The following is a 20,000-nucleotide window of genomic DNA, read 5'->3' as shown; positions in this document are numbered from 1 at the left end:
GGGATAAAATAACGGGATCAAATAACGGGATCAAATAATAACGGGGATCGATAACCGGGATAAAATAACGGGGGAAAAATAATAACGGGGATAAAATAATAACGGGGATAAAATAACGGGGATCAAATAACCGGGATAAAATAACGGGGATCGATAAGGGGGATAAAATAACCGGGATAAAATAATAACGGGGATACAATAACGGGGATAAAATAATAACGGGGATAAAATAACGGGGATCAATAACGGGGATCGATAACGGGGATCGATAACGGGGGATAGCTGGGGATCAATAACCGGGGATAAAATAACGGGGAATAACGGGAAAACGGGGAGATAAAATAATGGGATATTGGGGATGAAATAAGAGGGAAAGGGGGGGAAAAATAACGGGAAAAGGGGATGGAGAAATGGGATATTGGGATAAAATAACGGGAAAATAACGGGAAAAGGGGATGGAGAAATGGGATATTGGGATAAAATAACGGGAAAAGGGGATGGAGAAATGGGATATTTGGGATAAAATAACGGGAAAAGGGGATGGAGAAATGGGATATTTGGGATAAAATAACGGGAAAAGGGGGCTGGAGAAATGGGATAAGGGTCAGGAAAAATGGGATATTGGGGGGGAAAAAAAAAAGGAAATATTGATTAAAAAATGGGATCTTGGTCAAAAAACGAGATTGTTTGAATTTTTGACCCATTTCAAGGTAAATTTTAACCCACTTCCCGTTGGATTTTTAAGCCATATGGGGCTGAATTTCTGATGCACTTAGGATGAAATTTTAACCCATTTTGGGGTGAATTTTGACCAATTTTCAGTTGACTTTTGGACCCATTTCCGGTCGAATTTTTGACCCATTTTGGGGTGGATTTTTGACCCATTTCAGACTCTCAGACTCTTCCTCCCCCCAGTCCCCGCCCCTGTCCCGTCTCTCCCCCCTCCCTGTTGGTATCACCCCCCGTTAACACCGGTTCCGGTGTCGGTTCCGGCTCCCCCCCCCGGTTCCCCCCGTTGGTACCGGCCCGGGCCCGGCCCGGCCGCCGCTCCGGCTCCGTCCACCCCGCAGAGCCGCCGCTTCCCATTGGCTGCGAAAGACGCGCGCTGTGATTGGTCAGCGCCGCCTCCACGCCGCCTCCCATTGGCTGGTGCCACCTCCAGGCCACGCCCACATCCTATTGGCGACCACACACGCGGAAAAAGGCTCTGATTGGCTGAGAGATGTGAGGGGGCGGGGTTTGCGAGGAAGGCGGAAGAAGGCGGAGCCTCCAGAGGCGCGACGTGAAAGGGGCGTGGCCAAAGCGAGCCAGGGGCGGGGCCTGGGGGCACAGCTGGATCTGAATGGGGTGGGGGGGGCACAGCTGGATCCAAACTGGGGGCCCACAGCTGGATCCAAAGTGGGGGGCCCACAGCTGCACCAGGAACGCGACTGGACCCAAACTGGGCTTGGGATGGATCCGGACTGGGATTGCTGGAAAGGGCACAGCTGGATTGGGATCCAAACTGCGGGGGCCACATCTGGAGAGCTCCCCCCCCCCCCAAATCCCCACAGGAAGGGCTGGGGTTGGGGGGGGGGGGGGGTCACAATAACTGGGAGCGACTGGGATATACTGGGAGCCTCCATTGTGCCCCCTGCCCCCCACTCTCACCCCAAAACTCCCCAAATTTCCCCCAAAAATCCCCAAAAATCCCCCAAAAATCCCCAAATCCACGCTCAGCCTCTCCAATCTCTTTATTCTCCTCTCTGCCACCGCGGCCGCCCCAAAAAAAACCCCAAAATCCCAACTCGGGGTGGCCACGGGGGTGGGGGGGGTCCCAAACCTCCCCAAACTTTCCCCAAAAAAAGTCTCTGAGGTGTGAGAAGCGCTGAGGGGGGAGCGTGAGGGGAGGGGGGAGGGGCTGAAGACCCCTCCCCCATTTCTGCTTTTCTCACGAGGGATGTGCGGCTTTTAATTCCATTTTTTTTTTTTTTTTTTTTCCAATTTTTTTTTTTTTTTTTTACGTTTTCCACCTGTATTTTTGTTGTTGTTGCTGTCGTGGTCGCCCGTCTCAGGGTTTTGCTTTGTCCTCGGGGCTGTTTTCTGTTTTGGTTTCCTCATTTTTGGCTTCTCCTGCTCCTTTCTCGGCGCCCTCCCCTCCTCTGGCGTTGGGCACCCAGAGCCCCGAGTCGATGCAGCGCTGCATGTGGTACTTGGCCTCCTGAAACGGCAGCGAAAATAAAAAATAAAATCGTGAAAGGGTCAGCAAGGCGTCTGGGGACTCCCCCGAGGGGTTTGGGATCCCCCCGAGGGGTTTGGGAACCCCCTGAGGGATTTGGGAACCCCTTCCCAAGGGATTTAGGAACCCCCCCCAGGGGATTTGGGAACCCCCTGAGGGGTTTGGGAACCCCTTCCCAAGGGATTTAGGAGCCCCCCCGGGGGTTTTTTTGGGGTCCAACACTCACGGGTCGGGTCCATTTTGCTGATGGTGTCCTGCAGCATCTGAACGTCCTTGACATCGAAACATTTCTGCAGCTCCTGGGGGACAGGGACTGGGAGTGACTGGGAGGGACTGGGAGGGGACTGGGAGGGACTGGGAGGGACTGGGAGGGACTGGGAGGGACTGGGAGGGACTGGGAGGGACTGGGATCACACTGGGAGCCACAGATTCCCATAAAAAAAAAAAAAAACCCAAAGCCCCCCCCGACAAAAAAAACCAATCCAAAACAAACAAAAAAAAAACCCAAAAAAGTCCCCAAAAACCAAGAAAAAAAAACAAAAAAAGCCCAACCCCCCCCCAAAAAAAAACCCCAAACCAACCAAACAAAAAAAGAAACAAAAACCCCCCAAAAACTCAAAAAACCTCCAAAAAAACAAAGAAAAAACCCGAACCCCCCCCCCCAAAATAATAAAAAAAAAAAAGTGGCAGAAACCCCCAAAAAACCCCCCAAAAACTTTAAAAAAAAAACCCAAAAAAGAAACAAAAAAAACCTCAAAAAAAGAACCAAAAACCCCCCAAAAACTTTTAAAAACCCCCAAAAAAGAAACAAAAAAACCTCAAAAAAAAAGAAACAAAAACCCCCCAAAAAAAGAAACAAAAAAACCTCAAAAAAAAGAAACAAAAACCCCCCAAAAAACTTTAAAAAAACCCCAAAAAATAAACAAAAAAAAACCTCAAAAAAAAGAAACAAAAAACCCCCAAAAACTTTTAAAAACCCCAAAAAAAGAAACAAAAAAGCCTCAAAAAAAAAAGAAACAAAAACCCCCCAAAAACTTTTTAAAAACCCCCAAAAAATAAACAAAAAAAACTCAAAAAAAAGAACCAAAACCCCCCCAAAAAACTTTTAAAAAAACCCCCAAAAAAAGAAACAAAAAAAACCTCAAAAAAAAGAAACAAAAAAACCTCAAAAAAAAGAACCAAAAAACCCCCAAAAACTTTAAAACCCCCCCAAAAAAAAGAAACAAACCCCCCCCAAACCCCCCGGCCGCACTCACGGCGGGCAGGGACTCGTAGACGTCCACGGGGTCGAGGCCGCCGGGCCCGAGGCGTTTCTGCCGCTCCTCCTCCTCGTAGTCCCGCAGCGCCTTCTCGAGCCGCGCCCGCGCCCGGCCCCGAACGCGCTCCTTGAACGCCTCCAGCTCCTCCGTGAAACCCTCCAGGTACTGCTGATCGGCCGTCTGGGGGGCACGGGGAGGAGACCCCAAAGGTTGCTCCAAACCGGCACAAAAACGGCCCAAAAAACGGCCCAAAAACAGCCCCAAACCCGGCCCAAAACATCCCCAAACCGCCCCAAAGGCTGCTCCAAACCCGGCACAGAAACGGCCAAAAACAGCCCCAAACAGCCCAAAAACGGCCCCAAACCGGCCCCAAAGGCTGCTCCAAACCCGGCACAAAACCGGCCCAAAAACAGCCCAAAAACGGCCCCAAACCGGCCCCAAAGGCTGCTCCAAACCGGCCCAGAAACGGCCAAAAACAGCCCAAAAACAGCCCCAAACCCGGCCCAGAAACAGCCCCAAACCGGCCCCAAACCCGGCCCAAAACATCCCCAAAACGGCCCCAAAGGCTGCTCCAAACCCGGCACAAAAACCGGCCCAAAACCCGCCCAAAAAAAGCCCCAAACCGGCCCCAAAGGCTGCTCCAAACCCGGCCCAGAAACAGCCCCAAACCGACCCAAAAACAGCCCCAAACCGACCCAAAAACAGCCCCAAACCGGCCCAAAGGCTGCTCCAAACCCGGCCCAAATCCAGCCCCCAAACCGGCCCAAATCCGCCCAAAAACAGCCCCAAACCCAGCCCCCAAACCGGCCAAAAACAGCCCAAAAACAGCCCAAAACATCCCCAAACCGGCCCCAAAACCAGCCCCAAACCGGCCCAAAAAACAGCCCCAAACCCGGCCCTGGGGAGGGAAGGGGTTTGGGGAGGGGCTGAAGTTTGATTTTTCAGTCTTTTTTAAGCCCTGGACTCCCAATTTTAATCTCAAAGTCTCATTCCCAATCCGTGAATCGGCCTCGAAATCCTCAATTCCAACCCTAAACTCCAAATTCCAACCCTAAATCCCCAATTCCAAACCCAAAATCCCCAATTCCAAACCCCAAAATCCCCCATTCCAACCCCCAAAATCCCCAATTCCAAACCCAAAATCCCCAATTCCAAACCCCAAAATCCCCCATTCCAACCCCCAAAATCCCCAATTCCAACCCCCAAAATCCCCAATTCCAACCCCCAAAATCCCCCAATTCCCAACCCCCAAAATCCCCAATTCCAAACCCCAAAATCCCCCATTCCAAACCCAAAATCCCCAATTCCAAACCCCAAAATCCCCAATTCCAAACCCAAAATCCCCCATTCCAAACCCAAAATCCCCCATTCCAAACCCAAAATCCCCAATTCCAACCCCCAAAATCCCCAATTCCAACCCCCAAAATCCCCCAATTCCAACCCCCAAAATCCCCCAATTCCAACCCCCAAAATCCCCCAATTCCACCCCTTTCTCCCCCGCCCAAACCTCCAGGGAGGGACTGACCCATTTTTGAGTGGAAATTTGTGGATTTTGGACCCAAATTTCTGGGAATCCGGACCCTTTGGACCTCGGGGAGGGATTTTGGGGTGGTTTTGGGATTTTTTTTTTTTTTTTTTTACCTTGATTTTGGTGAAAAACTGCCGGAAGCAGGCCCTGGATCCACCTTGAGGCTCTTGGCCAGCTCCAGGATGAACTGCATGACGATGGTCTGGTGGGCGACCTGCTCCATCAGGGCGTGTTTCTGGGGGGAAAAAACGGCACCAAAAAATCCCAAAAATGCCCCAAAATGCCCCAAATTCCCCCAATTTCCTCACCCAGCCCAGAGCTCTCTGGCTGGACCCGGCTGTGGAGGTTGATTAGGAGGGGGTTGGCTTGGATTTGATTTTTGATTCCCAAATTAATACCAAATTGATCCCAAATCGGTCCCCAAATGATTCCAAATTGAGCCCAAATAATTCCCTGATTGATTCAGATTGATCCCAAGCTGGTCCCAAAAAAATTCCCAAATTCATCTCAAACGGATCCCAAATTAATTCCTGATTTATCCAAATTGATCCCTAATTAATCCAAAACTGCTCCCAAGTTGATTCCAATTAATCCCAATATGATCCCAAATTAATCTCAAATTTATCCCAAACTGATCTCAAATTAATTCCAAGTTTATCCCAAATTGATCCCGAATTAATGCCAATCGATTCCCAAAACTGATCTCAATTTGATATCAAATTCATCCCCAATTAATCCAAAATTAATCCCAAATTGATCCCCAGATCAATCCCAAATTAATCTCAAACTAATCCCAAACTGATCCCAATTTTGATCCCAAAATGATCCCAAATTTATCTCAAATAATTCCAAAAATTGATCCCAAAAACGGGGGAAAAAAAAAAAAAAACAGAAAAGTGAGAGTGAGACAACTCCAGGCTGGAAAAAAAGGATTTTATCTTGATTTTAACCTGATTTTACCCCATTTTAACCTGATTTTACCCCATTTTAACCTGATTTTGTCCCATTTTAACCTGATTTTACCCCATTTTAACCTGATTTTATCCCGATTTCCCCCCAGTTTCTCACCTCCTCCACCTCCAGGTCGATGCACCAGATCACCAGGTAATTGGCTGTCTCCTCACAGACCAGGTGAGGGTTGTCAGAAAGGTATTTCTGGCTGTCATCCCAACGCCTCAGCATCCCTGGGGAACAGGAAAACCCTCATTAATGAAAACCCTCATTAATGAAAACCCTCATTAATGAAAACCCTCATTAATGAGAGATTTAATCCTAAAGTTCATCAGGAAAACAGCGGGGAGCAATGGCAGTGACTTGTTCTGAGATTTAATTAAATTCCCTGCAAATTCTGTTTGAATGAAGGGGAAAAAAAAAAAAAGTGGGAAAAATCACAAAAAATCCCCGATTTTTTTAGCAGGGTGAAGAATTCCAGGCTGCTCCAGACACGTTTTGGTGCTCCCAGAGTTTGGGGAAGCCCAAAAATCTGCTCCCAGCCCCCCCAGAGCCCTCACCAAAGTGCTTGATCTGCTTCTCGTGGCGCTCCACGAAGGTTTTGTGCTTCTTCTCCTTCTGCTCCTCCGTCTCCTCCTTCTCCTCGGGCTTCACGTTGAAAACGCTCTGGGAGTGAAGGGAAAAGCAGGGAATCGCTCTGGGGGTGTCCCAGGAGGAGGGATGGGGGGATTTGGGGGGATTTTGGGGGATTTTGGGGGGATTTTGGGGGATTTGAGGGGATTTTGGGGGGATTTTGGGGGGATTTGGGGGGGATTTTGAGGGGATTTGAGGGATTTGGGGGGGATTTTGGGGGGATTTGAGGGGATTTTGGGGGATTTGAGGGGATTTGGGGGGATTTTGGGGGGATTTTGAGGGGATTTTGAGGGGATTTTGAGGGGATTTGGGGGGATTTTGGGGGGATTTTGAGGGGATTTGGGGGGATTTTGGGGGGATTTTGGGGGATTTTGGGGGATTTTGAGGGGATTTGAGGGGATTTGAGGGGATTTTGGGGGGATTTTGGGGGGATTTTGAGGGGATTTTGGGGGATTTGAGGGGATTTTGGGGGGGATTTTGGGGGGATTTTGGGGGGATTTTGAGGGGATTTTGAGGGGATTTGGGGGGGATTTTGGGGGGATTTTGAGGGGATTTTGGGGGGATTTTGGGGGGGATTTTGGGGGGATTTTGAGGGATTTTGGGGGGATTTTGGGGGGATTTGAGGGGATTTGGGGGGATTTTGGGGGGATTTTGAGGGGATTTTGGGGGGATTTTGGGGGGATTTTGAGGGGATTTTGAGGGGATTTGAGGGGATTTTGGGGGGATTTTGGGGGGATTTTGGGGGGATTTTGAGGGGATTTTGGGGGGATTTTGGGGGGATTTTGAGGGGATTTGAGGGGATTTGGGGGGATTTGGGGGGATTTGGGGGGATTTTGGGGGAGATTTTGGGGGATTTTGAGGGGGATTTTGGGGGGATTTTGGGGGGATTTGAGGGGATTTGGGGGGATTTTGAGGGGATTTTGGGGGGATTTGGGGGGATTTGAGGGATTTGAGGGGATTTTGGGGGATTTGGGGGGATTTGGGGGATTTGGGGGGATTTGAGGGGATTTTGGGGGGATTTTGGGGGATTTTGGGGGGATTTTGAGGGGATTTGAGGGGATTTTGGGGGGATTTTGGGGGGATTTGGGGGGATTTTGAGGGGATTTGAGGGGATTTGGGGGGATTTTGGGGGGGATTTTGAGGGGATTTTGGGGGATTTTGGGGCCCACCTTGCTGAAGCCGTCCTTGCTGAGCGTGTCCACGTTCCAGGGCATGTTCTTCTCCTTCTTCCTCAGCTCCTCCAGTTTGCTCTCCCAGCTCCTCTCCTCGTTTTTCAGCTGCTGGGCCTCGGCCTGGAGCTTCTCCAGCTCCCCCTTCCCGCCCTCGGCCACCTCCAGCTCCTTCATCTTCCTCTGGCACTCGGCGAGTTTCCTCTTGCACTCCCTGCAGCCTTTATCGAGCTCCTCCTTCTCCTTCTGGAACTGCTCCATGCGCTCCACACGGGCCTGGGAAACGTGGGGGGGGGGGGGGAGAAATAAAATAAATAAAAAAAAAAAATAAAAAAAATGGAACGGGATTGCAGGAGCTGGAGCATCTCTGTCATTCTCGGGTTTTGGAGCTGGGAAAATTTTCTGGGTTTTTTTTTTTTTTTTTGGGGGGGGGGCGGGGATTGTGGAGGTTTCAGGGGTCCCGAAATCTTTGCAAAGTGTGACTTTGGTTTCGTTTCTGGGGAGGCACAGAGAAAAAAAAATTTTTTTTTTTTTTTTTGGGGGGGGGGGGGTCTGTGACCCCCCCCCAAAGGGGTTCCCAAGGGAATAAGGGAAGGGAAAAAGGGAATAAAGGAATAAGGGAATAAAGGAATAAGAAAATGAGTGGATAGAGGATTAAGGCAATAAGAGAATAAAGAAATAAGGGAATAATAGAATAAGAGAACAAGAGAATAAATGAATAAAGGAATAAAAGAATAAGAAAACGAAGGAATAAGGCAATAACACAATAAGGGAATAAAGAAATAAGACAATAAGGAAATAAAGGACTAGAAGAATAACAGAATAAAAGAACAAGGGAATAATGGAATAAGGGAATAAGAAATCCCTGGACGCAGCAGGGACTGGGGGAAGGGAGCAGGAATTCAGCTGGAATTCAGGCCGGGAGAGGAAAAGGGGCTCCTGGAATGGGGGAGCTCCCCCCGTGGGAATCCTATGGGAATACAGGGAGCCCCCTCACGATTTAGGGGATTTTGTGTCAATCCTATGGGAATAAGGGGCTGATCCTGAGCGAAAAGTGAAGCCTCCTCCCCATGGCGGTCCCTAAAAATGGCTGGGATGGGAAAAGGAGAAAATCTCCTCCCTCATTCCCCGTCCGTGTGGGCAGCCCGCGGAGAGGCCCCCACAGCACACGGAGGTGCCAGGGACGGGCGCCCATGCGAACAGGAGCACATCCCATCCCCGTTCCCCTTCCATTCCTCTTCCCTCCGGGAATCCCGGGCCCGGTCGCCATGGGAACGGGGCTCCCGCGGAGTGCCAGGCCTGTGGCGGCGGTGAGGGGGGGGGGTAGTGAGGGCCGGCCCAGGCGCACCTGGTGCCGCCATCGGAAGAGACTGGCGGTGTCGATGTTGGGGTGAGTCTCGTCTTCGTCGTCCGAGACCTCGATGTGGTCCCACACGCTGTAATCCACCATGGCGCGGCCGCCGCGACCCTCCGGCACCCGCCCGTCCCGGCCGCTTCCGCCCCGCGTGTGACGCACTTCCGGTGCCCCGCCTGCCCTCCCGAGCATGCGCACAAACTGCAGTTCTGCCCTTTTCAAAGATGGCGCCCGCGAGTGGCGCACTTCCGGCGTCCCGCCCGCGCTCTTGAGCATGCGCACAACGCGCCGGAAGCCGCCGCTCTGCCCTTTGCAAAGATGGCGGCGGGTTTAAAACGACGCCGACACCCCGGCGCGCACACACACAGCTGAGGATCCGTACGCGGCGTTTTATCTGCGGGTTTAAGAAATTAAATTCAAGGAAAAGAGACTTTTGAACCATTTTAAGCGTTTGAATTGAAGGAAAAGCGTTATACTTCTATGATGTGAAGAGGTTTAATTGACTAGGAAAACACACTTTTTGTTATTTTAGGGATTCAGTTGAGGGCAAATCTAGGTTTTGCATTGTTTAAACGGTTAAATTGAGGAGGAAGCTCTGTTTTCCGTCATTTTTAAGGGTTTAAATTGAAAGGAGCCTCTTTATGGGCCACTTTAAGAGTTTCATCAACAGGGGCCCTCTGTTTTAAGGGACCTTAAGGGGTAAACGGTGTCAAAATGTCCCAAAAATGGTGTTTTTTTAACAGAAAAACATGGAGTTTCCCTCAGTTTAAACCAGGGAATAAGAGGGGGAAAGGGTGGGAAAACGTGAGGAGAAAATGGCGGGAAAACGTGAGGGGGGGGAAAAGGGCGGGAAAACGTGAGGGGGGCAAAAAGGGCGGGAAAACGTGAGGGCAGCTCTGTACAAGCCCCACAATGTTCCCCCCCCCCCATAATAAATCTCCAGCGCTGAGTCCTGAGGCTTTATTAGAAGATTTTACGGGGGTACCACACACAAGAGCCCCCCCGAAATAAGCTACAAAAATAGAAGTGCTAAAAGCCCCCCCCTTGAAAAAAAAATCGGGGAGCAAAATCCGGGCCCGCCCCCTTCCACAAAACGAGGTGGGGAGCTCAGGCTTGTAGTGTGTGAAATGGGACCAGCCCAGAGTGAGGGGATCCCCCGTGGCCTGGGGGCGTCCTGGGGGATCCCCCTCCATCAGCTGGGGGGAGCCCGGCCGTGAGGGGTCCGTGCCCGCCGGGCCACCGTGGCCAAGCGCTGCTGGGCCAGGAAGGACTGAGCCCCGCTGGGTAGGCCCCGGGATGGCGTCCCCCCCTCCTGCTGCTGCAGAGCCAGGCCCTGAGGGGACACGAGGGGATAATGGAGGCGCATCCCCCCCCCACCTCTCCCCAGACCCACAGAGCCTGGAGAAAGGAGGGAAACTTCGAATGGACAGAGAACCCCCCCCACACACACACACACGCCATCATGGATTCCCTCAGCCACCCACAGGTAACTGTGACCCCTGTCAGCCGCTCCCTGTGGCATTTGTGTCACCCCCAACACACCTGTACCCCATGGAGGTGGATCAGTGTCCCCCCCAGGTGTCCCCGTGTCCCCTCGCTCACCATGTTGTACCAGGCCGTGACCAGCAGCCGCTCCTCGCGCTCCCGCTGCGCCCGGCTGCGCTCCCAGTCGTTCTGGGGGGGTTGTCCAAGGTGGAAAGGGGGGTTCAGCCGGAGTTTGGGACCCCCCCAAGACCCCTCAGCCGGAGTTTGGGACCCCCCAGGACCACCTCAGCCGGAGTTTGGGACCCCCCCCAGGACCCCCCCCGGCCCATTCCCACATTTAACCCCTCACCTCCAGGTGCCGGATCAGCGCGTCCTTCTCCTGCAGTTGGTTCCGGAGGAGCTGCAGGACTGGGGCCAAGGGGGGAGTTCTGGGGGGGTCCCCGAGGGGTACTGAGGGTTTTTGGGGGGGCGATCTCGTGGAACCTCTAAATCCTGAGCCCATAAAGGGAACAAAAAGGGAGATTAGCCAGGAAAGACCCCCCAAACCACCCCAAATCTTCATGGGGAAACTGAGGCAGAGTTCATCTGCTGCCCCTTCCCTCCAGACATCTGGGTACCACCCAAAAACCCCCCAAATTCTCACCCCAAGTCCTGATACCCCCCTCATACCAGCCCTGGGAGGCTCCAGCTCTTCCTCGTCCTCCTCCTCCTCTCCCTCTGGCAGCTCATCCCTGGGGGAGCAGGGGTTGGTCACAGGTCGGGGATGTCGGGAGGGCTCCCCAAATTTCCCCCCAAAAAAACTCACAGGTCCTCCGGGGTCTCGTCCAGCAGCAAAAACTGGGGCAAAGTGAGAGAGAGAGAGAGAGAGAAGTGAAACCCCCCCCCAAAAAAAAACCGTGGTGCCCCCAAAACACAATGAGACCCACACAATGAACTGGGACCCCCCCCCCCCAAAAAATCTCCCCGGTCCCCCCCCCCACTCACTCACCTCCTCCTTGAGCCTCCCCTGCGCTGGCCGAGCCTCAGCTGCCTCCGTGGTCTCCAGCCTGTGATTTTGGGGGGCTCGTCAGGGATTTGGGGGGGGTCTTTTGAGGACCCCCCTGACCCCCGCCCACCCCCATTTCCCCACCTGTGCTGGAGCTGGTCCCGCTGCAGCCGCAGCCGTCGGTTCTCCCTCCGCAGCCGGGTCACCGTGTCCCTGGGAAGGGGCGGGGGGACACCTGGGTGGTCGTGGGGGACCCCCAAAAAACTTGGGGACCCTCCCCCGCCATGTTTTTGGATACCTACCTGAGCTCTGCAGGAAGGATCTCAGCTGCCAAATTCCGGGGAGGGGCTGGGCCTGTGTCTGGGGGGGGTGGGGGTAAAAGGTGAATTATGGGCGGGGGGTGACACCCCAAAATTGTCACCCCTGAACACCCCAGAAACCAGCCTCACCTGTCTGGCTCAGGTAGCTCTGCTGCACCTGCACACAGCGCAGCTCCTCGTTGGCCTCGCGCAGCGCGTCCCGCTCCTCCAGGAGCCGCTGTGAGGGGTCAGAGACGTCCCCAAGGTGTCCCCAGGTGCGTCACAGGTGTCCCCAGGTGCGTGCCCCGAGCCCCACCCACCTCCTTCTCCTGGCTCAGAGCCTCGAAGCGCTCCTGCAGGTGCCGGAACTCCAGGTGCCATTTCTCAGCCCTCAGCGCCGCCTCCGCCTGCTGCCCGCTCAGCTCCTCCACCTGCGCGGGGACCACCGGGCCACCAGCGCGCTGGCCCCCGAGCCCAGCCCCCTCTGCCCGCCCCTGCCCGCCCCCCTCACCTGCCTGCGGGCGGCCTCCAGCTGCGCACAGCTGGCCTGGGCACGGCCCAGCTGCTGCTGCAGGTGAGCTGCACGGCGCACCTGGGCGGCGTGGCGCTCCTCCAGCGCCCGCACCCAGCGCCGCAGCTCGCCCGCCGCCGCCGCGCGGCCCCCGGTACGTGGCCACCGCCGCCTCCAGCCGGCCGGCCCGAGCCGAGGATGCCCTGGGGGAGACAGGTGAGAGCGGGGCACGGTGACGTCCCGGCACACCTGAGTCTGTCCCGCAACGCCTGAGCCCAGGGTGAGACACCTGAGCCACGACACGCGGCCATCGCAATGGTGAGGGTGACACTGCGGGACATGCAGAGTGCTGGGAGGCCTCCCAGCTCACCTGAGCAGGTACCCCAGGCTCACCTGAGCAGGTGTATCTCACCTGAGCAGGTCCATCTCGTCCCGCAGCGCCCGTGCCTCCCCCGCCAGCCCGCTCAGCTCCTGCGCCCGCTCCTGCAGCCCCCGCGCCTCCTGCTCCAGCCGCGAGCAGCGCGCCCGCAGCTCCTCCTTGCCGCTCTCCAGCCTGCCAGGAGAACCCCCCCGGCCTCAGGTGAGGTGCACAGGTGACGGGGGGGGACCCCAAGGGCTGAGGGCTCACCTGTAATTCTCCTCCTGCAGCTCCTCCACCTGCGTCTGCAGCCGCAGCAGCTTCTTGGCGGCGGCGCCGGCGGCGTCCGAGTCGAGCTGCTCCCGCAGAGCCCGGTTCTCTGCGGCCAGGTGTCCCTTCTCCTCCAGCAGCGTGGCCACCTGAGGGGCCCAGGTGTGCAGGAGGGGCTTAGGTGTGCGGGATCCCCTCCCAGGTATTCCCCCTCCTCATAAGAACCACCCAAAAATCTTTTCCCGTTAAGTTTCGGGGGGGGAATCCAGGTGTGTGGCAGGAGCCCAGGTGTGCAGAGCGGGATCCAGGTGTGCAGAACCCCCTCAAAGGCGCTCCCACCCCTCACACAAAACAGCAGAGAATCCCCTCACCCTCAGGTGGACACAGAATTTGGGGACCCGCCCCCCCCCCCCCCCCAGGTGACCCCAGGCCTCACCTGCTGCTCCAGCTCACGGCAGCGCTGCCCCGACCCCGCCCCGGCCTCCTCGGGGGGCTCCTGGCTCAGGAAATAATAACGGCGGGACTGGGGGGGGCACAGGTAAGGGGAGGGGGGGGGGTCAGGGGGGCTCAGAGACCCCCCCGGCACCCCAAAATTCCACCCCAAAATCTGCCCCCCCCCCTCCCCTCACCTGAGCGTCGAAGTTCCCGTAGCTCTCGGCCGCCATCGGCTCCAACGGCTCCGGGTCCAAGAGCTGCCACAGGGAGGGAGAATTGGGGTTTGGGAGGGGGGCTCGGGGGGGGCTTCAGACCCCCCAAAAACCACAGCGGGTCCCCAGAACTCCCCCCAAAATCTTCCAAGCCCTGCGGTCACACTCGGGGTGTCCCAAACCCCCCCCCAAAATCCAACACACAGGATACCCCCAAACCATCCTTAGGGGACCCCAAAACACCCCCCAAAAACCCCCCAGGAACCCCCCCCAAACCCTCAGGGGACCCCAAAAAGCGCCCCCACCTCCTGGATCGCCGTCATCACCTCGTGCTGCACCGACTCCTCCAGGGTCATGATGCGCTGGATGTGCTCTGGGTGGGTGGGGGGGAGATTTTGGGGAGGGGAGGGGATGGGGGGGGGGGGGTCAGGGAGGTGTTTTGGGGGTTCACAGGTCGCCCCCCCCCACTCCCCCCCCGGCCCCGTACCCACCTTCCCTCCTCTCACAGCTCACGGCACAGCCCAGCACCAGTTTGACCAGTTTGCCCAGTTGCTCGGGGTCGCCGTGCTGGGCGGCCGGAGCCACGTCCGGCACGTGCTGCTCTGCCACGGCCTGGCCCAGCACCTGCGAGGGGAGAGGGTCAGAACCCCCCCCCAACCCTTAGGGACTCCCCCGAACCCAAAACGAGGGGGTCCCCAAAAGATGGGACCCCCCCCCACGTCACTCACATCCTGCCAATATTCCAGCACGCTCTGCAGCACCTTGCGCAGGTTGTTCACCTGGGGAGGGAGGGGGGCAACAAGGTGGGACCCCCCCCCCGCCCCTCAGAACCCCCAAATTCCACTCCTCAGGTACCCCAGAATGGCTTCTCCCCAAAGAACCCCCCAAAATTGGCCGCCCAAGCAGCGCCCCCCCCTCCCCAAATTTGTCACCGCAAAGCTCAGGTGGCTTCGCCAGATCAGTCCTCCCCCAAAAGACCCCCCAAATCAGTCCTCTCAAATTCCCACTCCCAAATCAGTCCTCCCCAAAAAATGCCCCCAAATCAGTCCTCTCAAATTCCCACCCCCAAATTCCCTCCCCAAATTCCCTCCCCAAATCAGTCCTCCCCAAACTGCCTCCCCCAAAAAGCCCCCCCAAAACCAGGACCCCGAATTCCCTCCCTGGAAACAGCCCCACAGAAACGAGCCCTCCTTAAACAGACCCTAAATCCTGCCCCCCACCCCCCCCCAAATCAGACCCCCTTCCCCATTCTGAACCCCCCCACCCCCCCCCCCAAAACCCCATCCCAAAAATTATTCCCCAAAAATCGAGTCCCCCCCCCCCCCCACCTTGATCCGAGCGTTGCCCTCGGTGTCATCCCGGATCTGGCCCAGCCAGGTCTCATCGAACCACGAGGAATCGCTGGGGAGGGGGGGGGGTCCCCGAAATCAGCTTTGGCCTCTTAGGGGGTCCCCGAGGTCTGGGGGGACGCGCCCCCACCCCAAATAAATCACTCACATTTTGTGCAGGACGTGGGCGAGGGTCACGCCGCTGGCCAGGTCTGGGGGGGGCCGCGCACGGTGAGGGGGGGGTCAAAGGTTTGCAGCTGGGGGGGGGGGCAAAAAGGGGGCGTCAGGAAAACCCCAAAATCATCAAACAACCCCAAAAACCCTGAACAGCCCCACGGTGGGGGGGGGAATGGGGGGGTCAGGGCACCCCCAAAAACCCTGAACAGCCCCACGGTGGGGGGAATGGGGGGGTCAGGGCACCCCAAAAAAGCCCCCCCAGACCCACGGTGGGGGGGGAATGGGGGGTCAGAGCACCCCAAAAAGCCCCCCCAGACCCACGGTGGGGGGGTAGAGAGCGGGGCAGGGATCGCCCCCGCCTTAAAACCCCCCCGGAATTGTGGGGGGCAAAGGGCGCTGGGACAGGGACAAAGGGCAGGGGGGTCACAAGGGCTCGGACACGTCTCTGGGGGGGGGTCAAAGGTCCCCGAGGGGGGGGGACACGAGGACCTGGGGGGGTTCCCAGGGGGTATGGGGGGGTCAGGGGGTCTCGGGGGGGTCACAAGGACTCAACAGGTCCCGGGGGGAGTCACAGGGATGAGGAGGGGACAAAGGTCCCGGGGGGAGTCCGAGGGTCCTTAGGGGGGTCACAGGTGCCCAGGGGCGACCAAAGTTCCCAAAACCGCAGTGGGAACGTCCCGGAGGGGGGGGTCCCGGTCCAACCCCGTGTGGACCCCCGAGCACGGTGTGGGGGGGTGGTCCCGATTGAACCTGGGGGGTCCCGGAGGGTGGAGGGAAGGGTGGGGGGGTCCCGGCCCCCCTTACCCAGGTGAGCAGCGCCCCGCAGCCGTCCCGCCCCGCCGCCATGTCCGGCCGGTCCTCCAGGGGCACCGAGCCTCGCCCAGAGCGGCCGCACCTGCGCCCCGCCCACCCCCGCCCGCCACGCCCCGCCCCGCCGCACCGGCGGCCTCCGGGCCACCGAGTCGCACCTAGAGCGGCCGCACCTGCGGGATACGCCCACTTCCGGCCGCGCCCACTTCCGGCCAGCCGCCAGGGCCATAGAGATGAGAATAGAGCGGCCACGCCTGCTCGTCACGCCCCCTGGCGGACACGCCCCGGTTGGAATAGAAGCCGAGTCCTCCAAGGTCATAGAGCTGCAGCCAGAGCGGCGCCTCCGCTCCGTCATGGCGCCCGGCGCGGCCCCGCCGGTGACTCATGGCCGCGTCCCGCCGCCCCCGCGGCCGCGCCCGTCGGGCCCCGCCGGGTCGGGGAGGGTCAAGCCGGGCCGTTCTCGCCGCAGGGAGGCGGCGACGCCCGAGCTGCGTCAGCGCTGAACCCGACGGCCTCGCTGAGGCCGGAACACAACTCCCCCCCCCCCCGCAGTGTTCTCAGTATGGTCCTGGAACTGTCACCAGTGCTCCCAGTATGGTTCTGGGGGGCATCCCAGTGTGCCCAGTTCTATCTGGAATCCCCCCAGTGCTCCCAGCATGGCCCTGGGGGCATCCCATTTCTCCCAGTTGTATCTGGAATCCCTCCTTTGCTCCCAGTATAGGGCCAAGACCCCCACCCCAGTGTGACCCCAACACCCTCCCAGTGCTCCCAGTTTGGCCCTAGAACACCCTGGGCCCTCCCCAGCATGTGCCGTGTCCTCCCCCGGACATCCGGGGGCCCCCCCAGCCCGAAACCCCGGTGACGGTTGTGGCCGTTGGGGCCCCCGAAAGTCGCTTTGGGTGGGGGAAAAGACGCCCCGAGGTCTCCCCAGGATCAGGACCCCTCCCCATTGTGCCCCCAAATCCCCCTCTACCCCCTCTGTGACTGGGGCACGCCAGTGTTGGGGTTTCCCCCTCTCATTTTTCATTCATTTCACCTCCCCCCTTTCTGCTCCTACAGCTGGGGGGGAGCCAGGTGTGACCCCACCTGTGGCCCCTCCTCAGGGGGATCGCCGGGCACCTGAGGGTCCCCCGGAGTGGGGGGAGGGGGAGGTCACTTCAGGGGCTGTGACATCGAGGGTGGGGGGGGGGGGGGTCACATCGGGGACAGGGAGGATTGGCAGGCCTTGAGTCACAAGGAAGGAGAAGTCGGGAGGGAAAATCCAGCCCCAAAATCCCCTAAAATCCCCTAAAATCGGGGAAGGGGAGGAGGGGCCCGTGCCCCCTCGGGAAGTCCCGGGGACCCCTCTGTTCCTCCCCCCTGCACACACATCCCCACATGTGCACACGCGTGTGCGGCCAGCCGCGCCCTGACGGGCCGGGACACGCCGGGGACACGCCGGGGACACGCCGGGGACACGCCCGAGCACGGCCCCCCAAAATTAGCCCCGGCTGGGGCAGCTGGAGGTGCCAGGGGGATTTCGGGGCGTTCTTTTGGAGGGTCCTGGGGCGCCTCGTGTGACCCACGCGGGGACACGGATGGGACGCGAGGACACCGGCGTGAGCTCAGGAGGTGACACGAGTGTGCGCGGCCTGGCACTCACCTGTCCCCCCCCCTGGCACTCACCTGTCCCCCCCCCCCCGTGCTCGTGTCCCCCTTTGCACTCTCACCTTTCCCCCTTTTCCCACCTGACCCCCCCATCTTGGTCACCTGCCCCCTTCCTTTGACCTCACGTGACCTCTCCTCGCACACACCTGCCCCCCTTGCACCCACCCGGCCCCCTCTGCTCACCTGTCCCCCCCCCCCTTTTCCCACCTGTGCCCCCCAAATGCTCCAGAAGCCCCGCCCCTTTCCCTTGGGGGGCGTGTCTATGCAGGAGGGGGCGTGTCCACGGGCAAGGGGCGTGGCCAGGTCTCCTCTCAGCCAATGGCGTCGCGTTTCCGCCGCTCTCGGCTATAAAGCGGGGGCGGGCAGAGCGGGGCCGCGGGTTCGAGTCCCGCCGCTCCCGGTGCGGCCGCGCGGATGGAGCCTCCGTTTTACCGCCCCGCGCCCTTCCCGGGCGGCTTCTGCCGCCCCGAGCCCGACTACGGCAGCTTACCGGGGCCGCTACAACAGGGACCCCCCCAGGAACCCTTCCGCGGGCTCAAACCGGCGCCCTGCCCCGACGGCACCTTCTTCGGGAGCGGCGCCGGTACCGGCAGCTTCTTCTACCCCCGGTCCCGGCGAACGCGACGGCTTCACCGGCAGCTTCGCCCAAGCGCTGGACGAGCTGCACCAACCGGGGCCGCCCAACGTGGCGCTCCCGGAGCCGCCGGCGCTGACAACGACGGCGGCGGGGATGGGGGGACCCTTCCCGGGGGTTCCCGGAGCGGAGGCGGAGGCGGCGGAGCCCGGCCCGGATTCCCCGGAGCGGCTGCAGGCGGAGCGGCGGAGGCTGCGGAACCGGCTGGCGGCGAGCCGGTGCCGGCGGAGGAAGCTGGAGCGGATCGCCCGCCTGGAGCAGCGCGTCCGGGGGCTCCGCGCTCAGAACGCGGCGCTGGCGGCCACGGCCGCGGGGCTACGAGCCCAAGTGCGGAGGCTCCGCGGGTCCGTGCGGGACCACGCGGGTTCGGGCTGCCCGCTGCCCCCCCGGTGCCGCGCTCGGCTTCTAGAAACGCGCGGGGAGAGAGGGGGATCCTTGCGCGGACCCCCATGGACACACCTGGGGGGGATCCCCCGTACCTGGCTGGACGCGGAGGGGCGGGGACCCCCCCCCCGGTCACGGACACGGCGGTACCGGGATGCTCCGTGGGACCGCGGTTTCGGGGGGGGACCCCCATGGACGCGAACATCCGTCGGCTCAGCGAGGTGGGGGGACCGCACGAAAGACCCCCCCCCCCACAACGTGGATCTGGAGGAGTTGGGGACCCCGGAAAGGACCCACGAGGATGGAGGGGACCCCTGGACTGGGCCACCCCAAAAAAGACCGGCAGGACCAGAACCTCCCCCAAGCCCGGTCAAAGACCCTCAGGACCTGCGGGAACGGGGCCTGTGGGATGGATGGGGACCCCCAAACAGGGCCTGGAGCCCCCCCAGCTGGGCCTGGGGACCCCCCCCTGGTTCTTAGAGGATCCGAGATCCCTCCGGGAGGGGCGAGATGCGCACCCCAAAAAGGGGGTGTTTGGGGAGGGGGCTTTTCCCTCTCGTGACGTTTACAAGACCCTCCCCCCGGTGGGGAGCAGCCTCCGGGGACCCCCCCCCCAAAATCCCGGGGCGAGGGGGGCGATTTGTTGTCGCTGCTTTTTTTTTTTGGTTTGTTTTTTGTACATTTGTATTTAATTGATAATAATAATAATGATATTAATTGTGGTAACGGGTCTGGTCGTGCTGAACCGGGGGCGGTTGGGCGGGGGGGGGGGGAGGGGTCCGTGCGTGTCTCCCCCCTCCCCCTCCCGTGGGAAGCCCCCCGCGTGCACCGGCGTCAACGGAAGTGGGCGGGGCCGGGGCTTTCCCCGATGACGCAATCATGCCCATATATGGGCAGGCGGGAGAGGGGAGGGGCTGTTCCGGGAACCCACCCTCCCGCGTTTCCCGGACCGGGGAGGGACACGTGGTTTCCGGGACTCCCCTTCCCCCACCAACCCACCCTTCCCGGGACCCCCCCTGTCCGCCCCCACCACCCCGGGGATCACCCCGCAATATTCGGGGTTTCCCACCCCCATTCCCGGCCTCTCCACCCCACAGACCCCCTGGATCCTTCCCAAAACCTTCCCGGTGCTCCACAGATCCGGGACCCCCCCCTCAAACCTTCCCGGTGCTCCACAGATCCGGGACCCACCCTCAAAACCTTCCCGGTGCTCCACAGACCCCCGGGACTCCCCTCAAACCTTCCCGGTGCTCCACAGACCCCCGGGACACCCCCCCCCCCCCCCCCCCCCCACCTCAAACCTTCCCGGTGCTCCACAGACCCGGGACCCCCCCTCAAACCTTCCCGGTGCTA

At 58.9% G+C, this 20,000-nt stretch overlaps 2 protein-coding genes across 2 annotated transcripts in view; both read right to left on the bottom strand.

Annotated features, from left to right (window-relative positions):
• Positions 1–1,714: 1,714 nt before the first annotated feature.
• On the bottom strand, positions 1,715–9,226 carry CDC37 (cell division cycle 37, HSP90 cochaperone). Its single transcript, XM_088154980.1, is given in 9 exon segments — positions 1,715–2,200; positions 2,446–2,517; positions 3,475–3,657; positions 5,119–5,153; positions 5,156–5,240; positions 6,074–6,189; positions 6,517–6,622; positions 7,759–8,034; positions 9,107–9,226. Coding segments are annotated over 9 exon segments (1,125 nt in total). The 5' UTR covers positions 9,209–9,226; the 3' UTR covers positions 1,715–2,050.
• Positions 9,227–10,058: 832 nt separating this feature from the next.
• Positions 10,059–20,000, bottom strand: part of LOC106862987 (hook microtubule tethering protein 2) — a 28,831-nt gene continuing 18,889 nt past the window's right edge. The window contains 17 exon segments of the mRNA XM_088154973.1: positions 10,059–10,445; positions 10,715–10,786; positions 10,947–11,089; positions 11,267–11,328; positions 11,403–11,434; positions 11,586–11,643; positions 11,727–11,795; positions 11,885–11,942; positions 12,032–12,119; positions 12,202–12,312; positions 12,393–12,542; positions 12,544–12,595; positions 12,805–12,945; positions 13,021–13,169; positions 13,457–13,543; positions 13,650–13,712; positions 13,973–14,040. Coding sequence (XP_088011099.1) covers positions 10,305–10,445; positions 10,715–10,786; positions 10,947–11,089; positions 11,267–11,328; positions 11,403–11,434; positions 11,586–11,643; positions 11,727–11,795; positions 11,885–11,942; positions 12,032–12,119; positions 12,202–12,312; positions 12,393–12,542; positions 12,544–12,595; positions 12,805–12,945; positions 13,021–13,169; positions 13,457–13,543; positions 13,650–13,712; positions 13,973–14,040 — 1,544 coding nt within the window. The 3' untranslated portion in view covers positions 10,059–10,304.

Source organism: Sturnus vulgaris, chromosome 33 (assembly GCF_052056855.1).
Source record: "Sturnus vulgaris isolate bStuVul1 chromosome 33, bStuVul1.hap1, whole genome shotgun sequence".
Taxonomy (NCBI): Eukaryota; Metazoa; Chordata; class Aves; order Passeriformes; family Sturnidae; genus Sturnus; species Sturnus vulgaris.
This window is presented reverse-complemented; position numbering and strand designations above follow the sequence as displayed.